We start from the raw sequence: 24,982 nt of genomic DNA, 5'->3' as shown, positions 1-24,982 counted from the left end.
AAGTTCACGCATTGATTTAAAAGTTGTCGCCCACAAATTTAGACCAATGCTACTCTTCATTGTGGGTTTATGACATGTCCAACCCAGGTGACCATGTTAAAGGGGTTGTCCAGGATAAGAGTTTCTTTTTAAATGGCTCAGGCCGCGTTTACATGTGATCAGAATCTGCTGACCTATGATATGAAAAATCCCCATGCAGTCATATGGCAGTATATAGTAGGAACAGACAACCTAGGGTTAAAGTACCCTTGGGGGTCTGCTAATACTAGATACTGCAATACTACTGTATTGCAATATATAGAAATTTTGCTGCTGATCTCTAATAGCCTGCCACAAGTCTCAATTAGACTGTAGGATGATGTCACCGTAGGTGCCAGTGCAGACCATGGCAGTATCAGTCAGGTGTTTTACACAGCTGACACCTGTTGCGTTTGGAGAGAGCTCAGCCAGTGAGTTCATTCTATACACCTACCTCCAGTACCAGGATGTTTAGTATCTCCTGGTGCACATAAGGGTTAAGAGTTATTTAGGACAAGCCCGGGAGAGTATAACGTAATCCGCTCTACTCCCTTCCCCCTCTATATGTCTATATATATGTTAGTAAGTTGTACTATATGTTTATAAGCTGTACCAGTGCCCCCTCCTCCCCCTCTAAACTAGTTTCAACACCTATCCCTCCGTCTCCCTCCCGTAGGGAAGAACCACTTTCTAGTTGTCCCATAGTGTTTAAGGTGTATGAGGCAAGCCTTTTGGGAGGCTTAAAAACTTTGGGCTCACTTTCCTGTTAGTTTACACTTCAAAAAGCTATAACTAAGCTTATTTATTGCAACAGACCATGCGCCTAGCAATGTGATGCAATCTGCACCCTCCCACAACAGTGGGCTAACCAACCATGGGTGTAATATATAAAATACCTTCCCACAATCCTAGTGATGCCACAGTAAGCAGCACCATCATCATGTTACCCCCTGTCCACTTGACCAGATCGTCAGATCATGTCCCCATTACCCATTTCCTGCCATTTGTATGGCATGTTTAGAGCAGAACGGAGGGAAGCATTTGGATTGGGCAAGGAGGAAGTGGCCAGGCTTGGTACACATACTCCTTCCCACTACCTTCATATTTGCCCCCCACACAAAATGGATGCCAATAGGATGGTTAGCAGGAGAGAAGACTCTGCAATGGAGTTACAGCATAAATAAATCTGGAACCCTACATCTGGTATCACTGCAGAGGGAGGCCATACCACATGTTGTATATATAGTAGCTTAAAGACTACTAAATAATCTCTTAGATGGAATAATGTAGAAAGCAAAGGATAATCAGAGAAGAGGTCTAACGATAATAGTAAATAAGAGTAAATGAAACTCTATACAATGCATAGACCCCTCCTTTTTTCTAAGATGCACCCTAGAAACCAGTCACTAGTCCCACTCAAATAAGTACAGGACAATAAATGTTGCACATCTTATGACGGACAGGTTTTTCTCTATACATTTTTTCCAAAAAGTTAAACTAGATTAAAAAAAAAAAAAAAAAAAAAAAAAACCACATACACAATTTAGGAAAATGCCACCTCTGGTAATTTTTTTTAGTAATTAAAGAATTCAATGGATCAGGACTCTCTGGGGCCATGCAAAGACCTCCTCTTGAGCTGTTCAACATTAGGTACAGCATTGATGGTACAGGTAGAAAGGAGAGGAAGGATACATCTGAATAGAGGCATAGAATAGAAGCAGAATACCAGAATTTTACATTATTTTCATTGCTACATGGAGTTTAATTTTTAAATGAATCCAAGTATTTTGTTCCCCAACCAGAACAGATAGGCCCAGTTTTTATTATCAGCTACAATGGATTATGTTACAATATATACACACACACACACACCATGAATACAATATTTTTTTAATGCTATTTAATGAATTCTCTATCATCTCTATCATTTCCTGAACAGTATCTTGATAAACAATATGCTGTATCTAGATTTCATTAGCCACAAATATGCTTTTAATTTTCACAGCTGTTGCCAATAAAAAGTAGTACTTCGAGTTGAAGACATCCCCAGAACACACTGCAGTTAGAGATGAGAAATCGAAAAAAAACTTTTAGACTTCCAATAAGCAAACAGGTATAGTTGATTATTTGTTGGCCCAGGAAGCCTGGCGGTTGTTTATTGGAGTTCTTATGTAACGGGGCGTTTTCATGTAGGCGGCAATAGCGGGCAGAGCCTGATGGAAAAAGAAAATAAATAAATGAACACACAGAAAAAGTACAATACCAGCAGATACAATGGGGAACTCTTTTCTTAACCCCCTTTAATATTCCATGCCATGTACTATGAAGCAGGGAAAAAAAAAAAAAAAAGGACCATTTTCCTGTGGAATTGGATTTTACAGCTTTCACTGTGCGCCCCAAATGACATGTCTACTTTATTATTTGGGTCTGTGTGATCATGGGGTTACCAAATTTACATAGTGTTAAGGTAAACCCAGCTCAAATCCTGTCATTTCTACCTGCTTATTTTCCTGGAAGCATTGTAACAGAGAATATATTTTAAGATGGCGCTGGCATCGTGGATCGTACCAAAAAGATTGAGGCTCAAGGAATGTGGGCGTGGCATACACGTGCATCAGCAGGGAAACTCCAGCTTTTTCTGCTTTTTTCTATATAGACTTGTGAAACCAAATAAAGCTTGCGCAGTGCTTATTTTTGTCCAGGTCAACAAGTAGCATTTGCAAGTCTTGCATCAGCAGTTGTCCGAGTCATTTTCTTGCGACCATGCACAAATGCATTTAGAACTGATCCGAAACACAGCCAACTCACACCAAAAGAGGATATCTTAAATCCTACCCTAACAATAGGTTTTATAATGTCTTCATACATTTACAAAAGTTATAACCTCCTGTACAAGTTCCCATAAAGCCCTATTAACTAACTGACACCTTCTGTTAGCTAAAAAATATTTCCCTCACATCCCCATAAAATCAACTTTTGTGTTATATTACTTGGCATCAGGCATAGACAGTCCCTACCATCTACTCCTCCCCAAGACTTAAAGGGGTATTCCCATCTGGGCATTTAAATTTAATTGAATTCATTTGCCATATGTAAACATTTCTTCAATTGGATTTTATAAAAAAAAAAAAAAAAAAAAAAAAAAAAGATAGTTTCTCATAAATGTAGTCATGTTGTCCCTTAGAAACAAGATAACTTCCTCGGATACGACCACCTCACACTTTGGCAGCAGTGGCCCGACATGCGCTATTGAGTCCTGCCTGACTTCCTGGATTCAGCAATCATTACCACAGGGCGGCTGTGGGACCTGCAGTAACTCCCAGACATTTCATACACAAAAACTTTTTGTTTCTTTGTGCAATCATTCCAGCAGAGGTGGCCATATCCAGAGACAGTCTTGTTTCTAAGGGACCATATCACTACATTTATGGGAAATTATAGATAAAAAAGAAAAAAAAAAAATATTGAAGAAATGAAGGCATGCTATGATTTCATGTGATTAGATACATACATGGGGTACATACCGCAAATTGTAGAGGAAACAGAACCTTAGATAACATCACCCTAGTCACTTGAAATTTGTAAAACAAGGCACCGTATAAAAAAAAAAAAAAAAAAACATATATGTCTCCTGATACACCCTATGCAGAGGTGGACACAACCAAGGCCGTCGCAGCCTCGCACCCAGTCATCCTCTAGTTCCTCAATAGGGATTGTGTCCCTCTAACTTACTTACTGGTATCATCTAAAAAGAGAGACATGCCAGGCAAATGGCCGAGACTTAGTACTCCACAAGACTCCCACTATTCAAGCGAGACTGATAAAAGGTCCTTATAACAGGTATAAAACCAGTTTAGAAAATGGTAGTCAGTAAAGTGCCAGCACTTTTTCTTTTCCATAAAAAGACCAGGCTTCTTCCGGGAGCCGGGTCCTGCTTTCTGGCAGGAACCGGCTGTAATACACTGTATTATGCTCAGCGTGTTACATAATACAGTGTACCGTATTTTCTGGACTATAAGACGCACTTTTTTTCCACAGAAAATGGAAAAAACTGTGGTGCGTCTTATAGTCCAGATGTAGCTGCAGGAAGGAATGGAGGGCACCCGGATGCGCACTGCCAGCTAATGCTCCTCTCAGCCCTCCGCTGCTGGAGGGAATAGAGGGCTGCGCTATGCCAGCTCTGCCGTTCTCAGGGCACCGATATAAGTGAGCTTTATGGCAGAGCAGCAGCAGTGGAGAGAGAGGGGGAGGAGAAAGGCACCGACTCTAGCCAATCCCTGCTCGGCTTGTAAGTAGCCCGGGAAACAGAAGATGAAGGCTGCCGGCAGTGTGGGAAGAGGAGCCTGTACAGCGCTGCTGCAGTGTCTGACCTGTAACTCTTCACCACTTGTTGCCTGGTATGTAGTGGCTGCTGTCTTGTAAAGGTGCCTTACCCCACAGACCAGCACACAGCGTCAGGACCTGTGATTTTAACCCCTTAAGGCATTAGGTCGTATATGTACGCCATAATGCGTTAATGATGAATGTAGGGGGCTCACGGTAGCCAAAATCCACCTCTGATTGTGTGTATTAACCATTTACCTGGCGCTGGAAGCAGGTAAATTCCACCGTTTTGGGTTGGATCGTCTGAGGAGGAGCGCCGCACCGCCGACAATGCTGCATCATAGTGCAGACAGATGGTGGAGCCGTCGCCGGGGATTGGTGCCGCGCCGAGGATCGGGGGTGAGTATTAAGTTTTTTTTTTTTTTTTATGCGCTTGGCAGGGAGCTGGCTAGCTGTATACTACATGGGGGCTGGCTAGCTGTATACTACACCCTCGGCTTAAACTCGAGTCAATAGATTTTCCCAGTTTTTGGTTGTAAAATTAGGGGAATCTGTTTTTCACATACCGTATATACTAGAGTATAAGCAAACATACCGTAACATTGAACTCCAACAAAGTACTTTATTTTTAAATTGTGCCTCTCATGCCTCACCTTGGCTCAGAGCCATTTTAATAACAGTGATGCAATTTCTGCAAAATTGCATTACATAAAAAGTGCTGGTGGCATTTTTACAATATTCAAGGTGCCTTTTTTAAATATGGAGATGGTACAATATAATTTTGTGTTTTATACTGTATGACATATAGCTTATGTACCTCAAATCTTGCATGGAAGTCTTGAAGGTTCTTGAATTTTTGCAAGCAGGTAGGGTCCAAAATAAGGTGTTGATCCAGTAGATCATATATCAGGAAGTCTACGAATGTAATCTTTGAAACAGAAGACAAATGCAGTGCAAGCACTTAGAAATGTATAAAATAAACAGTAAGGTAGAAGTATATATAATTGGGATGCATGGTCTAGTCATAAATAAAAGTACTCCATCACAAGATCCCTACCTTGTCACCGACAAACCATTGTCGGTCTCCCAGAAATTTAGAGTATCTTGCCAAAACGGTTGGTAGCTTTTCAAGATATGGTCCTTTCAGCTCTTCCTAAAAAATTGAGGTTAAGAGATTATTTGTAGATATTCTCTATTAGATGCAGTTCTATTTATTAGCTATCCAAAAAAAAAAGAAAATTATATTTTTTTTGCTTAGATTTAATAATGGACTCAAGATATATGCAGATATCTTGTGCTGTTAATGTATTGCTACAAAATACAGATTTGTCACAGGAATTCTGCACACTATGCATGCATTAGTAATATAGCGTAGTGGATGGCGACAAACTGCATGAAAACATGTATAGCAAAAAACAGATTTCTGCTGCATCCGGAGAATGCCAATTTTGTCTGCAATATTAAACATCTGCAGTTCAAAAGGTATTTGACCCCATTGCATTTTCCCTTCAAAAATGTGCAATATGTGCAAAGGGCTTTTTTCAAATGCAGTTTTAATCCCACAGCCACGCGTGTGCAGCGAGCTTCTTTGTTACTTCAGCGTAACAAAATTAACAGAGTGAATGTCATTAGGAAAAAGGCAATGCAGCAAATGTGATTTAAAAAAAAAAAAAAGTAATAAAAGTTAATTACCGTATAAACTTGTGTATACGCTGAGAAAAAAAAAATTAAAAAAAATAAACTTGCAGACTCCCAGTACAAGAGAAGCTGCATGTGGAGCTGCCGCTCCTGTATTGGGCAGCAGATCAGAAGTGCAACAAGCCTAGTAAACGCTGACAAGTGTAAGCTCCGACGCCTAATAGAGGAGCAGCAGCGCCACTCAACACTTATTAGGACCCTGGCAGAGGTGACCGGGTGGGGCAGGGGCACAGGTGATTTTCCCATCAGCCTGAGCGACTCTGGCACTTTTACAAAGTTATTATTTTGGCAATAAAAACTCAGAATTACACATAAAACATGTTCCCCCTGATCCCCTGGACATAACAAGCAGCCCATTTTAGACACTCTACCACTAGTAATCTGGTGGTAGTTGTCCTTTAACATAATGTAAACATGACCACAAATGTTAACAGCAATGTTATTAGGTAAATCTCTTCTCCTTTGCCATTAAATTGCTCTTCAAAACACAATTTATGCTCCACGTGTGATTGCAGCCTCAGATGTGTATGTGAAAAGAGATGCAAGGTCCCTGTCCACAGAAGATACTGTTACTTCCAATCTAAGCTTTACTTACAAATTGAGGGCTGTATGAAACCATAACAAGCCGTATCCGAAAATCCATAGCTTCATTTTCAAGTAGAGATACAAGGTTCATTTCACTCTCAGTATTCCCACCTGCACAAAAAAAAAAGTAATAAACAATAATAATGATAATAATATAAGCAAAAAAAGTTACAATTTTATTAACAGCTAATAAAGGAGTTCTCCGTAAATTAGTATTAACCCCTTAAGGACGCAGGGTTTTTCCGCTCATTTCTCGCTCTCCAGCTTCATTGAAAACGTTCTTGTGGGCTCAGTTTTTTCGACTTTGACTGTGCACTCAAAATAACACCTCAGCTTTATCCTTTGGTTCGGTGCGATCGCGGTGATACCAAATTTTTACAGGTTTTATTGTGTTTTAATACATTTTCAAAAATTAAACGAATGTGTACAAAAAAAAAGAAAAAAAAAATGTTGCCATCTTCTTTTGCAATATATGGCATTTTTGCAGCACATTCATTACAATGAGCCACTGGCTCATTGTAACGAATCTGCAGAAGCCATGTAGCCTCGTGTCAAAAGAAGACCCGAGGCTACCATGGCAACCGATCGCCGGCGACAATGACATGGTTAATAGCCGCGATTGGTGCAAGCACCGACCGCAGTTATTAGCGGTGGGGGTTTTCTGCAAAATGCAAAAACCCCCACCTTTGTATGAAGAGGACTCAGCCCGTGAGCTCTCTTCATACACTCCTTACACCTCTGCGCCATAGAGCTACGACGCAGAGCGTTAAGGGGTTAAAGGAAACCTACCATCTCGGATCTACTTATTAAAGTAGATCCGGTGGCAGGTTCCTCTAATAAACGCCATTGGAGCCCTTTTTTGGACTAATCCTTCAGCACCCAATAAGTTTGTAAATCTTGTATTGCCCTAATATGCTAATTAGTGGAGGCTACTGGGGCGTGGAGTAGCCGGAGCTGAAGCTACACGTCGCGGCTACTCCACGCCCCAGTAGCCTCCTTTGATCTTCCTACTACATCTTCAGCGCACAGCTCCTAGTAGCTGCACGCACTCGTCCGCGCTTGAGCTAGCGGCTGCACGTGCCGAGTTCCGAAGCCGGAGCGACTGCGCACTTCGGAGCCAAGCACGCCTCCGAATACATAGTCTATGCAGGGCGTGGACAATTGCGCGCAGAAGATCTCAGGGTAGGAGGATTGAAAGAGGCTACTGGGGGCATGGAGTAGCCGCGCCATGTGGCTTCAGCTCCGGCTACTCCACGCCCCAGTAGCCTCTAACTAATTTGCATATCCCTAAATAGGTCTCCAATGGCATGTATTACAGGAACCTGCCACCGGATCTATCATAATAGGTAGATGCAAGATGGTAGGTTTCCTATAAGGCTTATCCCCTGCACAGAATTTGGTGGGTTCAGATAGCCAGCCACATATAGCTATTAGGCAACAAATAATGATAAATGATCTTTTTTTATACAGCGCCATATTCCGTAACGCTTTACAAATTCCATTGTTTCTATTTTACGGCTTGTCTAAAGCGCTCGGGGCCTTTTCCTGTGCACAGTGGATGAGGAGAGGAGAACTGGATCACTTGATTTATTAAAGGGGTTTGCCAATTTTCAATAAATCTGTTCCATTAGACAGGTTTGTGCATGTACCTGCGTCTGCTTCCTGTGAGAATTTCAGCTGCACTTTGCATCTCCACAACTTCCTGTTTCCCACTACTTCAGTCTGTCCGTCATGACAGCCTCCAGTGTGTCGATTTTCTCTCTGTCCGACTCACTGACAGACACAGGGAGGTGGGAGAGCAGGATGACACTCCAATTTACCAGTGTAGGATCTTTGTTTATAGGTCTATGCAGTGCACACAGAGAGTCTACATACAGCAATACCAGGGATGGTGAATTGGCGAGCATTCAGAGATGATTATTATTAAAGCAGTAAAGGCACATGGGTAATTTATATTAAATCGTGGCCAATCCCTTTAACACAATATGATGATTAGGGGTGACTTCCCATATTAGGACAAGTCTGATATTTGCACTGGTACAATCAGCAGCAAGAGACCGCCTGTTTTACACATCCAGGTCACTGCTTAATCTGGCAGAACCAAGAAATCTCTGTTTGGGGGCAAACCTCTTAACTGCCATTATTAATGTTCATCAACTGGGTTTATCTGTACGTATACAAATACTGGATGGGCTCAGTCACTGCCGCAGTGATTCTCCCTTAAAGTGAATAGGAGTGGAATGCCTATAGTTATGGCACCAGCCCACTACAGGAAAATGGTGCCAACTGCTTATGGCTCTAGGTGTTCCACTTACATTTCTGCAAACATCTGACCTATGCAGGGGCCCGTGTCAACAATATTTTAATAAAATGAATAGTAAGTAGAAACAGGAAACTTGACCGAGTCACAGAAGCAAAATCTCTACCTGCAGCATTGGTACAACAGTAAGCTCACTTACAGACATTGCACAGATGAGCTCTGCTTGAAGAAGTCCCTAAACAGGGTTATATCACATATATACAATAAACTACAGAACAGTCCATACTCACACATTCCATGTTTGCTGGCAATGTAGCGAAGAATAGTGTTACTCTGAGTCAACTTAACATCTCCATCGATAAGATAGGGTAACTGTTAATAAAAAAATATGTATTTTTGGTGTTTGTGATATCATAAATAGTGAATTTATTGCATTTTAAAGTAGGATTTTCCTTCTTCACATACATTTGGGAAGTCCAAGCCTAGCTTCTCCTTCTCATCCAACCATTGACTCTTGTCGTAGTTTGGGGCTGTATGGAGACAAAGCATTAGTGGCACAGAAACATGACATTTGGGTTTCTGCCTCAGTGACAGCACAAATTTAAACCTCATTTAATGAGACTTTCCTTTAATAAGGGCATATCTACACTTATAATCATATAACATAAGTATATGTAACCAAACAAGTTTAATCCCTTCCTGGTCCAGGGTGTACACTAATAGTAGGATGATATAATCACAGCAAACTGGTATCCAATTACATATTGTGCTTCAGCCAATCAAGCTGCGTCAATGTCATCATTAGCGGATTCTGTAACAGCTGCAACATGCAAAACCTGATCCAAACCATTTAATTGATTAGTGAAGGAGGCTGCACTGTACATACACTGGGGGACATTTACATAAAGGGTCGGTGTCTGCATTGGCTTTGTTACCGACCTGCTCTCGGTAAGAAGACACACATTTAATATTGTGTAGCTGTGCAGAGACAGGGACCAAAATCTGTCCTGAGCACCAGAAATGTGTCCAACAGTCCCTGCTAGACCAGTTTCCTTTTGGTCTACTTTCCGCCAGTTTACAGCGCCCAAAAAGGGCTGCGACACATATTAATTCTGTCTGAGTTTCCACTCCGCCAAAGCCACGCCTCTTTTCGGAGAAGAGTCAGAGCAGGCGGAAAAAGTAATTTTTTCTGGCGCCGCCAGCTAATAAATAGGTCTGAGAGCAGAACATGTGGTGAGAGCGCCACAAAACTGGCAGAAACACCATAGTAAGTGTCCCCCACTGTGCTGTGTGCACGATAATTAGAACTGATGGGGAGCCTGAGCTCTTTATTCTTGCATTCACACTTTCATACATAAACATTTCTACTATATTTAACCCCTTAAGGACGCAGCCATTTTACAGCTTAAGGCTCAGCCCCATTTTTTGGATTCTGACTTGCGTCACTTGGTTATAACTTTTGAACACTGTTACTTATCAAAACGATTCTGAGATTGTTTTTTACCCACATGTTGTACTTCATTTTAGTGGTAAATTTTGGCTGATAAGTTTTGCGTTTATTTACGAAAAAAAGAAAATATGATGAATTTTCTGAAAAATTTGCCATTTTTGAAATTTGAAATCATTGCGTTTTCAGGCAGATAGATTTACCACCTAAATAAATTGCTGAATAACATTTCCCATATGTCTACTTTACATTTTCACCATTTCTGAAATGTCTGGATAATTTATTTTGATGTCACGCGGCTTACAAATCGAATAGCGCTTTTCCGGATTTTCAGAATTTACTATTTTGGGGATAAATACTGTTTTGAATGAAAATTTACATATTTAGCATCAAAACCCCCTATATAACCAACCCAATTTCAAATCTGCACCCCTCAAGCTATCAGAAACAGATTTTACGAAGATTGTTAACCCCTTGAGATCTTCATAGTAATTACATCAAAATGGAGGCGAAATTTAGAATAGTCAAATTGTGCCGGTTATACGTTCATTTAGCCCTAAAATTTACACATTTCCAAAAGATAAAAATACAAAACCCACCATACAATTTGTTCTACAATTTCTCCCGAGTGCAGAGACCCCCCACATGTGGCCGTGATTTGTTTTATGGGCGCACAGCGAGGCGCAGAAGGGAAGGAGCGCCCTGCAGCTGCCAGGATTTTACTTTCCTCATTGGCCTCTTTTGAAGGCTGTAAAATTTTCGCTTTTGCGCTATTGGGGCCATGTGATGCAATTTTTTTTGCGGGATGAGATGCTTTTTCCAATGTTACCATTTTGGGGTTGGTATCACCTATTGTTGAAAATTTAGGAACTTCTTTTTGAGAGCAGGAGTAGAAAAGCATCAATTCTCTACTGGTTTTTTTACTTTTTTTTTGTGGTGTTCACCGTATAGACTAATAATCATATTATCTTCATTCTATGGGTCGATACGATAACGGGGATACCAGACATGAATATATTTTCTTGCGTTTTACTAAATTTGTAAAATAAAACCCTATTGTGGGGAAAAATCTATCATTTATGTATTGCCGTCTTCCAAGTGGCATAACTTTGTTACGTTTTTGGCTACGGAGCTGGTTGATGGCTTGTTTTTTGCGGGACATGCTGTACTTTGCACCAGTATCATTCTAGAGTACATATGTTTTTTTGATCACTTTTTATAGCATTTTTTGCGGGATTGAATAGGTAAAAATCATAATTTTTGGAGGGTTTATAACAGTTTTCTTTTACGGCGTTCATCGTGCGGGTTCAATAGTTATTTATTTTTATTCTACGGGTTGTTACGGACGCGGTGATACTATATATGTGGGGTTTGTGTTATGATTTAGACTTTTTTTTTTAGTTATATGTCTCTTTATATGTTTTGGGGCTTTTGGGCATTTTTGGTGATTTATTACTTTATTTTTTTATTGAATAATTTTTTTTTTTACTTTTTCACTTTTTCCACCATGGGAAATGAACAAGCAATCATCTGATTGCTTGTTCATAATAATACCCTGCAATACTTATGTATTGCAGGGCATTATCAGTGTCAGCCTATGCACTTGCATAGGGTGGCACTCTGCCAGTAAGATGACGTCACAGACGCCATCTTACCGGCAGTTCCTGCAGGTAACACTGGGGTCCAGATCGGACCTCAGTGATACCGTAGCAATGATCGGTGCCCCCCGAAAATTATTCGGGGGGGGGGCGATCGTGGGGGAAAGACACCCCAGATGCATGTTAGATGCCGCGGTCGCGATGACCGCGGCATTTAACGGGTTAATCACCAGCGATCAGAGACAACTCCGATCGCGGGTGTTACACTGGGGTGCCGGCTATCAGTCACAGCCGGCACCCCGTGTTTCCCGATGCCGGTTCGGCTCAAATCTTGAGCTGAACCGGCATCGGCTCAGCGTCCGATATATCAGACGCTGAGCGCTAAGTCACTGAGCTCAGCGTCCGATATATCGGACGCTGAGCGTTAAGAGGTTAAACACAAACAGCTCTGCTTTCAGTCAGATGTTTTGGTCAATTTTGAATGTTGGTGGTGCTCACACTCGTGGTAGCAGGAGACAGACTCTACAACCCACACAACTGACTCAGGTAGTGCAGCTCATCCAGGATGGCTCATTAATTAGATCTGTGGCCAGAAGGTTTGCTGTGTCTGTTTGGTAGTGCCTGGAGGCGCTACTAGAAGACAGGACAGTACATCAAGTGACACAGAGGTGGGCCGTAGGAGGGCAACTACCCAGCAGCAGGACCGCTACCTCCACCTTGGTGCAAGGAGGAACACTGCCAGGGCCCTGCAAAATGACCTACAGCAGCCACAAATCTGCATGTGTCTGCACAAACGGTTAGAAGCTGACTCCATAAGGATGGTATGAGGGCCCGACGTCTACAGATGGGGTTTGTGCTCACACCCCCAACACCGTCCAGGACGCTTGTCATTTGCCAGAGAACACCAGGATTGGAAAAATTCGCAATGGCGTGCTGTACTCTTCACAGATGAAAGCAGGTTCACAGTAGAAAAGCCGGGGAGATCAATCTGTTGTCTGCAACATTCAGCACGACCGGTTTAGCAGTTACAGTGTGGGGTGGCATTTCTTTAGAGGTCCTTCATGTGCTCGCCAGAAGAAGCCTGACTGCCATTAGGTACCAAGATGAGATCCTCAGACCCCTTGTGAGACCATATGCTGGAGCATTGTAGAGAGGTCATCCAGGCACAGCGGGGCCACACATAATACTGAGCCACATTTTGACTTGTTTTAAGGACATTAGATCAAGATTGGATCAGCCAGTAGTGTGTTTTTCCACTTTAATTTTGTTGGCAACTCTCAATCCAGGCCTCAATTGGTTAATAAATTTGAATTCCATTGGCAATTTTTGTACAGAACAAAGTATTCAATGAGAATATTTTCTTCATTCAGATCTAGGATGTATTATTCGAGTGTTCCCTTTATTTTTTGAGCAGTGCATACCATAATTAGGAAATATTTTGGTGAAGTCATACATCACTTTTGAGGGTATTAAAAGAGAATACAGATAACATTTTGAGGGGTTCTATTAGATTATATCGGGATCAGTCAGTATTAAAGATGCATGGTTGTTCCACTTTATGATTGAACTGTAAATAACATTGTTCACTAGTAATCCAATTGGAGTTTTTTAACATGATATTCATTGTGATACTTGGGGTATACTTGTGATATATTGGGGTACGGTGTAACTGGGAAGTGCTGCACATTTTAGTTACAGTTCACACACAGTTTTTTGGGGAAATGACATGGAGGATACATGTATATATTCATAGGATAATAAACATGTCATGAATTGGAATGGCAAATAACTAATAATTCTGAAGATATAGGTTTGCCATTTCTATATATCCCGGCATAGTCTTCTTGCAGGTTTCTAATGTGTCACCTGTTTTATTGTCACAATGACTGCATGTAATTAATTAGGATATGTATTATGTAATAATAATTATGTTATGTATATTGCGCAACAATTGTCATCCATTGGTACAAATTTTATTTGTTACAGAATATTTTTAAAGATCTGACCTCTGTCCTGTTTTTTTTTTTTTAGGGGGGTTGGGGGAGAAAATTTCCCTATCCCCATAAATTATTATATTGCATCTGTTTTAAACATTACCTTTTTTATGAGGTATAACTTGTATTTTTCTGTTGACATTGCTTTTGAAGGCTCATTTTTTTTTTGCAAGAAGAGTTTATATAATTTTCAAGCCACAATTTTTCTTCATTTATCACTTTCTAGTAATTTTATTGAAAAGTTATCTTTTTTTTGTCATGGTTTCAGGGGGGTGGGTTTACAATGTTCACCTTAAGGGTCTGTTTAGGTTTCATATTTATTATACAGATTGTTTTGGACGAAGTGATATCAAATATGTTGGGTTTTTTCTTGTTTTTCTAATACTTTATTAGAAATGTGTATGAAGGGAGGCATTTCAGGGACTTTTTTTTTGGACTTTAAAAGGAATATATTGCAGTGCAGTGTAATGCAACTAACTGGTGCATGCCCAGTTACACAGTCAGGTTCTGCCAGGAAAGCAGACCCTGACGTGGTCAAGCATCAGACCACGGGGCAGTCAGAGGAGGGCACAGATCCCCCGTAAGTGGTTCAGGGATCGGTGCCTGAATTCCATTTCCGCGCTGTGGTCATGTGCAAGGAGGGAACACCCACAAACAGGGTTATCGCAGGTGTTACAGCAGGGGGTCACTTGCTGCTTCTGATACCAGCAACGCTTGTGAGCTGCTGCCAGAAGCCGGGCATAATAGTACTGCAGGTCACTGCCACTGTGCAGTACTATTACGTCAAATGCCAGGGGTTGGTTAACCCAGGGGACTCACCACACGCTGCTGACATTCCTAGTGACAGGTTCACTTTAAGGAATGAATGTGCTGACAGGGGTCAGCCTGCCAGGGGAAGATTGTTCTTTGATCCTGGGCATTGCTGTTGTGTAGCAGTTTAGTGATATTAGTGGTGCTGTGAGGTCAATTGCCAAAAAGGGGGTGTAGCTGGTCCTTGAATCCCCAGAAACTGGCATAATCCAGTTAGGGTTTGGAATTAAAGGGAGCGTTCATCTCATGTCTGTATAATATAGTAATGCAAACAATACGGACTGTTGGCAGGCAGCACATGGCCGCTGTACTCTGAAAAGCAGCGCTGCTCTAGGATGGCTGCTGCAGATGCTTCAGAAGATTTACCACGTTAAAGGTTTTTGTAAACTGAAGTTCATTAACCCTTGTACCCTGACCCTGGACTCACCATCCCCGGTCACATAGCGCTTCTCCTCATACGGGGAGCCGGTGTACTCCAGCAGCAGGCGGACGGCGTGGCAAAGCTGCAGACAGAAGCGTAAAGGGGTAAATCCTCCGTGACTGAGCTGTGGCGCCGCTCGTCCAGCACATTGCCGCCATTACTCACCCCGCGTATGTCCCAGTAGCCGAGGATCATCATGTTTATCTCCCTTTACCTCAGCGCCGTCCTGCTGTGCTATCTACCCTTCTGCAGCGCACAAGTTCACAACTGCCTCAGCTGCTCATGTGACTCCTGGCTGGGATTCAAGCCAATAACATTTCAACGCCCATTAGAGATTAAAATATTTAATAAATCCCAGACTTCCGCGTGTGGTGCAAAGAATATGTGTATTTTGGAGAAGTGGTGTGGAACATCTGGACCAAAAGGACTGCATTTTTTGTAGACAATTAGACGAGCCTGAATGTCCTTTACCCAACTGGCATGATGTCTGTGGCACCAGGCGCACTCATCTCAAGTAAAATTCAAGTTGTCTTCTTGTGTAAGTGCAGTTTTAGGCCCCTTTCGCACAGAACTAGCATCTGCGCGTTCACACGTTGCGTTTTGACCTGCGTTTTCATCGTGTTTGAAACGCATATACAACAGCTGAGGAGAGGTGATTTGCTTAATAATATCACTGTTAGCATTTTTGTTTACAAAACGCATTGTTAACGTGATGTTAACATACGCGTTAACACATGTGTTTTGTTAACACATGCATTAACAAACGTGAATGGTAATGTAATTCGGCAAATTACCTTTAATCAGCTGTTGTAAAGTGTTTCAAACGCAATGAAAATGCGACCAAATAGCAACGTGTGAACGCGCCCTGAGTGCACCCTGATCAGACTCTGACATGATCTGCAACGCCCCTTACGTTGCATTTTGATTGCGTTTTGAAACGCATAACAGCTTAAGAGAGGTGATTTGCTAATTAAATTACTGTTAATATTTGCATTTACAAAACACATCATAATCTTTATTTTAACAATGCGTTAAAGGGAACCCGTCAGGCAAAATAACCCCCCTAAACTAAATATATTTTCATAAACTGGCATTAGAGAGCATTGCCTCTATCCCTTCATTGTCCCTCTACATGCCTGTAAACCTAAGCAATGAGGTCCTAAAGCTGTATGCAAATGACCTGTGAGATGTCCAATGAGTCATTAGCATATTCAAGCTGTCCAGTGCTTGACTGACAGCTGCTCCATGTAATGGCTGCTCCATGTGCTTGCTGGTGACCACGCCTCCTGCAGCCTGTGTGTGTATGTGAAAGATACAACAGCTCCAGGCTGCAGCCATGTTACAGCAGAACATGTCAGATTCATGTGTAGCTGATGTCTGTGTCTCTGTATATTAGGAGGATGCAGCATGTCAGCAGATGCAGCACACACACTAGCAATGCTTTACTATACATTACACACAGACATGAGCAGGGGGAGGAGAGGGGAGGGGGAATAGTGGTGACATCACTGCCTCTGACCATGTGACCATCCTCATTTACATAACAAAGAATAGATGATTTTGCAATGATTCATGTATGAAATAACTAGATAAAGGCTGGGATGGGATCCTTGTGATCTGCTCCAATAGGTAGTAGTGACAGGACTAGTGACACAGACCTGATGACAGGTGTCCTTTAATGCATGTGTTTTGTTAACACATGCGTTAATATCGCATTGACAAATGTAAACATTAATGTAATTAGGCAAATCACCCCTCAGCTGGTGTAATGTGTTTCAAACGCAACCAAAACACAACGTGTGAACGCGGCCTCAGCTTGGTTTACTTTGGTAAGTCACACCTGTGAAAAACGCCCCATACAGATGCATTGAAAACGCATTGAACTCTTAGACGCATGCAAGTGCAATGCGTTTTTAAAATAACGATGCGTTGCGCCGTGCATTGCCTTTTTGACGCATTCCACTGGCTTCAGCCTTGATTACATGTTAAGGTTATATTGCGTTTCCACTGCATCTGCTAAAACGCAATGTAACCTTAGCATGTAATCAAGGCTCAAGCCAGTGGAATGCGTCAAAAAACGCACGACGCAACACATCGTGTGAATAAGCCCTGAGGCTGCAATTGCTGTGGGGCATATACTTCCACCACTGTGGATAGCATGACAGCGCACTTTGCCTCAATTTCCCTTCTCCTACTAAAAAAAAACTATAACTTTGTGTAAACATAAACAGTTTGGAAAAATAAACTTTTTGGAAAACAAACTTTTTTTTATTTACAAAAACGGAAACTATTTACAAAAAAATATAAACTTCACAACCCATTTATTTTCAAAGTAATTTCCCTGTTTAGTTACAAGCGGACCAAAAATGTGACTGTATACCCATTGTGTCTTTTTATGGTAGTTAGAGGAAGGGCCTGGTTTTCCCATTGCGTCTTTTATGGTAGTTAGAGGAAGGGCCTGGTTTTTCCAATAGGTACCAGTGGCGATTAATGGGTGGCAACCATGCTGGATCCACACTAGATCAAATAATATCCATGATTCCTCCACTAGAGCTTATGATAGAAAAATGACAGAAGCACTAGTGATGGAGATCCCATCTGACATTGAGGGCTCAGTGGTATTTACAGATAACTATGCTCCCCTCCTGGAGACTACAGATGCCACAGATGTGTTAAGTCTTTCTCTGTTTTCTTTGATGGATTTTATTCAGCTTAGATTTCATAAAATCTCAATGGAGGATGACCACTATTCAAGGGACAAAACTGTTTTACTATTTCTGAACTCACCGCTGTTGCAGGTCTGGAAAAACAAGGATCAGCATGAGCAGCTTTGCCATATCCTAAAACCTTTGAAAAGTCCAAGAAAGATACAACGATCCAGCGCGGGGTAGTGAAAAAGTCTTTAGGCACTGTTTATTGGCTCCAATAGTAACAAAAATACAGTTACATACGCTCAAGCACTGCATCCACGGTGAGGACTATGGTTCTTTGCCTACGCGTTTCAAGTGCGTTATGCACTCTTACTCAGACTTTTTCACTACCCCGCGCTGGATCGTTGTATCTTTCTTGGACTTTTCCCTGTTGTGCTCGCTGGTCACGTGGAGATCCGAGTCGCAGAAGTGGAAGCTGGTGCCAGAAACATCCATCGGGTGAGCGTTTTGGCTTTTTTCTACAATGTTTTCTCTTTATCCTAAAACCTTTGAATACTATAACCAAGACATTTATGCTTGTCTTCATCGGCATCATATTAACCCTTTATGAAAGTACCCACTACACCAGAGAGGAATCAGTATATAATGCTTATCTCTGTCTATATTGTGGATGCAGCTTGATTGTTTGGTTATGTAGTGCAGTGATGGCGAACCTTTAAGAGGCCGAGTGCCCAAACTGCAAACCAAAGCCGACGGTGCCAACACAGCAATTTAGCCCAATAGTGCCACAATTCTACTACACAAGAGAAAAATAACACTTTGACATCATGATGCCACCATTACAACCACATAGATAGCATAATTCTGGTTATAAAGACCACTATAGAAAGGCTAACATTACCAATACTAACACTATACTAGAAGCTAATATAGTGATGAATACTGTGTTACAAACGTATTGCGGGACTTAATGAATATTATCGGTCACTGATGAATAAAATTCATGACATAGAAAATGTCATGCAAACATTTGATCTAGGTATAAGCACACTATTCACTGACAGGAGCACCTTTACAATCAAGGTATAACTGGAGGCAAATCACAGCACTTATGACTTAAGTATTAGTGCGTGGTTTTCACTGACAACAGGAATTTTATGATCTATGTATTAGTGCATGCTAATACAGTATTAACCATGTGCCTTCAGCTTCTAGTGTGGGTGCCGCCAGATTGGCTCAACTCATCGATCCCTGTACCATCCTCATCAGCGACGCCAAGTATGCCAAGTTTGAATTCCTTTACCCCTATTTTCTCCATTTCCTTCAGGCTCAAAGTTATGTTTTGAAGGAAGAAGAAATAATCCAGCGTGCTGCATCCGGATGGTAAAAACATTTTTTGCTTTATTATGGACCCGTAGTCCAAATCAGAGAAAAATTAGTGATAAAAATACGACTACCGTTGTAGTCACAGCACAGCAGAACTGCAAATAGTATGGGTTAGCCTACTCCGGCCAACGCGTTTCTAGTGTCATCCGACACTCTTAGTCATGGCAAGTGCTTTGGACGCTGAGTGAATGTTAAATGTGATGGCAACCGGAAGCCAAGGACAGCTTTGGGGCGAAATAGAAACAATGGGATAGATTCACACAGCGTTCAAAAGTGTGGAGTAGTGGAATCTAAATGTTAAATCGTGAAGTTAAAAGGTGACAAACCAACAACAAGAGGGTAAGCAAATACAAGGTGGTTATATATTAACTATGTATCTTGACGTTATTATGCTCAACATAAATGATTGCTTATCTCGTGCTTGCAGCAAGGGTCTCGTTGAAAGTTAGCTTTCGCTTTTTAGTGTGATGTCTTTGTTGATAACATGGCCCCTTAGTTTGTCATAATATATTAAAAACAATTAAAACAAAAAGAAACAATTCTTTGACTATTATGCAGCAAAGAAAGAAAAATAGATACCCAAGCAGAAGTATGAATAACTAACTGTACATGTGTTTTTATATGTAAGGTATAGTATATATAATTAATATCTGATGATACTATTAAAGTAATGTACAGAGATTGTATAAATATGCTGGATGAACGGCATGGAGGGAGTAATGAGGAAGAATTAATTTCTGTAGCGAAACATAAATTCATTTCTGTAGTTTAGACCAAAAGGGAATCTGGAATGTAGGTGGAAGATCCAATATGCCTCTCGATCCATGAGGCGTTTTTGGATGCTACCTCCTCTTTTGTTAGGGTGAATTTTTTCAATGGCATAGGCTCTCAGGAACTCAGTTTTGCCCCCGTGAATGTCGTTGAAATGCCTGGATGCTCCTGATATTGCCCTTTTATGTTCCAAAAGAACTGTCTTTTTGAATATGTCTCCCAGATGTTCAAGGAATCTGGTTTTGAATTTTCTTTTCGTGGCCCCTATGTATTTTTTGTTACATTGAATGCATTCGATAATATATATGACATTTTCGCTATTGCAATTAATGTAGGAAGCAATTTGATGTTCTTGTGTGTTGTCATGGTTGAAAAAGTTTTTGGTAGGGAAAACATAGTTACAGGTCTTGCAAGGGTGTGAACACAGTTGTAAAAACCCTTGTGTCGTAACCAGTTTTGTTTGGTATCTTTTCGAGTGGGAAAACTGGGTGAAATAATATTACCTATTGTGGTAGCTCGACGAGATACTACATTGCAGCCCTCTATCAAAATTTGCGCAAGTGTGTCGTCTTGTGTTAATATAGGTACATTTTTCTGAATTATATGTTTGATTGCATTGAATTGAGGGCTGTATTGTACTACCACTGTAGGTTTATTTCTGTCATTGCGTTCTTTATTCCGATTTGTGGTTTCCAAAAGTGTATTCCTGTCCTTGCGTGTCACTATATTTTCTGGTCTGTGTAACTGCCACTGGGAATAACCTCTGTGTTTTAACCTATTTTTAATATTATTGACTTCATGATGGTAATCTGAGGTTTTGCTTCAATTTCTCTTGGCTCTTGTGAGTTCTCCTACCGTTATGGCTGTAATAGTGTGTTTCGGGTGTGAACTGTGAGCATGCAAAATAGTATTTCCTGAAATGGATTTACGATGAGTGTTAGTATGTATTTGTTGGTTATGTACAAAGATGTTGAGATCCAAGAATGTCACTTGTGTCTCAAAGTTATGTTGTGTTGCAACACCTTTTTGTGACTACTCAACACAGGACTGGACATATGGTTTACTATTGATCCTGACCTTACAAATATTTTTTTTTTGTGAATTCCTTAGTATATACATGACTATTTATTTTCTACAAGGGCTACAAATATCTTCTTTGCAACTACCACATGGGAAATATCCGTCACTGGCTTGTTCCAGGTATGGCCGATTCGAACAACATTTACCACTTCCTCTGGTCTTGTCCAATCATCCAGACCTTCTACGTCACAGTCCTTCTCTTCGCATGCAAACTGACCACTCTTTGGGCGATTTACCCTTATAGTTTCCTGGGTACACAGGAAGTTATTTTTCTGCATATCTGCAGCTGCCTGTAAAACCATACTACAGACATGGTTTGGGCCTATGAAACCAAACCAGGAAGTGGATTTCTGCTACTTGAGCCACATTTTGACACTATTTTCTCTGGAATTCCTTCTGCTGTTTTTGGGAATTTGGAAGAATGTCACAATCCCTGGACGTGGAGAAATTGATGGGAATGGTCCATGCTTTGGGTAACTAAGTATGTTTTTGTGCCTATGCATTATAGTGGATGATGTTCACAAAAGATGGCGTAATTGCCATGACCAGTTTCGACGTGATTTACTGAAAGAGTGGTTCTCACTCTTCAAAGATTTGCCCATATTGTTCGCATATGATCTTTTTGAAGGCCATTATGGAGCTTTGTCCGTGAGTTTAATGTTTAATTTGAAAATTACATGTTTTGTTTCTGCCAATATTTTTTTTTTTTTATCAACTCTTTTTTTAATTTTCAGAATAAATTTTCACATATACATCAGCCCTAACAAGGGCAAAAAGGAAGCACAAATCAGGGATTCCACTCCTGTCACAGCAGGAGGACCACTCGCAGTGACAGAACATGTGACAGCTTATTTCCAAATATCGAAATGTAAAGTATACAACATTAATAAACAGAAACTGAAAACTAATATTCCTGTCTCATTTATAGCACTTAATGGGGGGAACAAAAGGAGCAGATGACACATATCTGCCTTGCACAGAAATTGTCCCAACTAGACCATACCACTTTGAACCTATCCATTTAATTATTTAAGTGTTCCATTAACCTCATGTCCTTAATTCTAGTGTATAGGTTCAAAGTGGAGGGTGGAATGGGTTTCTTCCAGAATAGGGAGACTAGACATTTAGCAGAGGTGAGTACATGAAGGAGCAGCTTGGCACTTGGACCCCATATGGTCTTAGACAATAGGTGTAGAAAGTATGCCGTAGGATCTAGGGGGATATCCAGCTCCAGTAGTTCCACAGTTAACTGTCTATCTGAGTTCCAGTAGGGTTTAATAATCGGGCAGGGTTAATTTGTGGAGCCTTTACGGAGTGTGGTACCAGTTCATAAGGATTTTGATTTGGTTTTCCTTATAAAGGGTATTAACAGAGGTTTTCTTTGCTTTCTAGCCCAGATGATCTGCTATTAATCCTTTGAAAAATGTCTGCCCAACCAAGATTCCTACCTATCCATATACTTATGCGTCAAAAGATCTGGTGTCATGGGGGAGATAAGGATGCCATAGATACTAGGAATCAGGCGCATAGTAACTCAAAAGGGGTGGGCCTCGGAACCCACTCCTGATTTACTGATAAAGCTTCTGCCAATATTTAGGATGTTCTTCTCTTTAAAAAAGGGCTGATTCCAATGTTCCAGAACTAAGGGGTGAATATCCAAAGAACAAGGAAGCCACTGAAATAGCAGGCCCATCTTGAGCATCTGGAGCCATTTGCAGCTTTCCAGGATGCAGGGGAAGCTATAGAAGCAGGTATTTCACTCAACCCTCTACTCATTGCCATCCACACTCCCTTCCTCCTCCCCTGAAAGGCGGATAAAATTAGACCAATATCTCTCTTAATGTTCTCTTCCCCGTTTAACTGCAGAAGCCCTAACCCAATTAAATGGGGTAATAACGCCAGAGGAGATAGAAGAGGTGGTAAAGGATTTACCGTGGAATAAGGCCCCAGGCCTGGATGGATTTAGCTACCTCTATTATAAGACTTTTCTGCCACTTCTTCTACCTCATATGGTGGAACTGTTCAACAAATTTCTTAAAGGCGAGGCAATCCCCCAAACAATGTTGGCTTCACATATTCCAGTCATCCCTAAGCAAGGAAAAGGCCTATTAGTTTGTTGAATGCGGACCTTAAGATTTTTACTAAACTCCTGGCTAATAGATTAAGCGACTGGCTCCCGCACTTGATACATAAGGACCAAGTGGGATTTGTCCGGTACAGAGAGGCAGGCGATAACACTTGCCGCACCATTGATCTGATAGATCTGGTGCAGAAAACCAAATCAGAAGCCCTGGTGTTGAGTTTGGATGCCGAAAAAGTATTTGATCGTTTAAATTGGCACTACATGTTCTGGACATTAACTCACTTTGGTTTTCACGGACCATTTCTAAACGCCCTTTCTAATCTATATTCCTTTCCTACAGCACAAATTAGATTGCCACACGCCCATTCGAATTCTCTAATGATCAACAATGGCACCCGTCAGGGCTGTCCACTGTCCCCCTTACTATATGTCCCAAGTATAGAGCCCCTAGCAGCATGTATTAGAAACAATTCAGATATTAAGGGCATTGAGGTGAGGAACAAACAGTTCAAAATAGCTTTGTTTGCTGATGACGTGCTCCTTACCCTCACCGATCCCCTCATATCGCTCCCCGAATTTAAACGCGACAATTGAGGAATATAGCAACATTTCTGGATATAAAATTAATCAGACCAAATCGGAAGTGCTTCCAGTGAATTTATCCCCTACATTATTACAATTTTGAAAGACAATTTTCATTATACCTGGAACTTGACTTCCATAAAATACCAAGGGATTAAACTGACCCCATCTTATACCTCCTTATACAAGGACAACTTCCCCCCCTTAATTCAGGACGTGAGGAAGCAGTTACAAAGCTGGCGTACTATAAACCTTTCTATGCTAGGTAAAATAGCAGCAGTAAAAATGTCAATACTCCCCAAATTTTTATACAGTATCTCTTCGAAACACTTTCAGTGAGGGTTCCAGTTAGTACTCTGAGGTGCATTCAATCAAAGTTTTTGTATTTTATATGGAACTCCAAGAGGCATAGGATTTCAAAAAACATCTTAACGGCACTTAAGTCACGGGGGGGTTTGGGGCTACCTGATATAACGGTTTACTATTACGCAACTCATTTAAGACACATAGTTTCCTGGACTTCATTGGCGGCCTTCAATGAGTGGACAGAAATCGAGAAGCTCTGGCTAGCTCCTGCTTATCCCACAGTGCTGATTTGGGGGCCACCATCAGAAGTCCCCACATATTCCCTTTTAGGCCCCATGGCGTTTACCAGAGACATATGGCGGAGGTGTCGCATGCGATATTCTTTAGCCACCCTGAAGTCACCTCTTACACCGTTTCTCTATACACCGGGTCTTCCCCAAAGTCTCAAATCTGACTTTGTGAGTTTCCACGAAAATTTTCCAGATTAAAGACCTAGCACACCCGACTACCAAGAACCTCCTTAAGCTATCAGATCTTAGTAGTGCACCAGATCAGTTCGCCCCAGCCGCAAACACGTACTCACAGATTTACCAATACCAATGTGTATCTATACTAGGGTCTCCCACAATACCAGATCTCACAGAATTTGAATGTATCTGTCTTAGGGGTTCAGCCTCTAAAGCGCTTATCTCAGATTTATATATCTTGCTAATGGCCCAGCAGACCTCGTCCGACAAGCCGGCTACTGCGCATGATGGACGAGGGCGCGCAGCTACGAGGAGCTGCGCGCCGCACGCAACAGGGTAGGAGGAGTAATGTGGCTACTTGGGCGTGGAGTAGCCGCGCTGTGTAGCCTCATGCTCAGCTACTCCACGCACCAGTAGCCGCATAACGAAATTTACATATTAGCTCAATAACGTGTACCAAAAGTTAGCGGGGACGTGAGGATTAGCTCTAAAAAGTGCTATC

General features: G+C 41.4%; 1 protein-coding gene across 1 annotated transcript; it reads right to left on the bottom strand.

Moving 5' to 3' along the window:
* Nucleotides 1–1,892: 1,892 nt before the first annotated feature.
* LOC140118926 (glutathione S-transferase Mu 4-like) lies at nt 1,893–15,477 on the bottom strand. Its single transcript, XM_072137392.1, has 8 exons — nt 15,320–15,477; nt 15,161–15,236; nt 9,350–9,414; nt 9,175–9,256; nt 6,635–6,735; nt 5,399–5,494; nt 5,159–5,269; nt 1,893–2,231 (listed from the first exon to the last, which is right to left on the bottom strand). Exons 1-8 carry the CDS (start codon nt 15,350–15,352, stop codon nt 2,142–2,144), a joined length of 654 nt encoding a protein of 217 aa, XP_071993493.1. The 5' UTR covers nt 15,353–15,477; the 3' UTR covers nt 1,893–2,141.
* Between the last annotated feature and the right edge of the window lie 9,505 nt (nt 15,478–24,982).

Source organism: Engystomops pustulosus, chromosome 2 (assembly GCF_040894005.1).
Source record: "Engystomops pustulosus chromosome 2, aEngPut4.maternal, whole genome shotgun sequence".
NCBI classification, from domain to species: Eukaryota; Metazoa; Chordata; class Amphibia; order Anura; family Leptodactylidae; genus Engystomops; species Engystomops pustulosus.
Note: the sequence above shows the minus strand (reverse complement) of the source record. Positions and strands in the feature narration are given on the sequence as shown.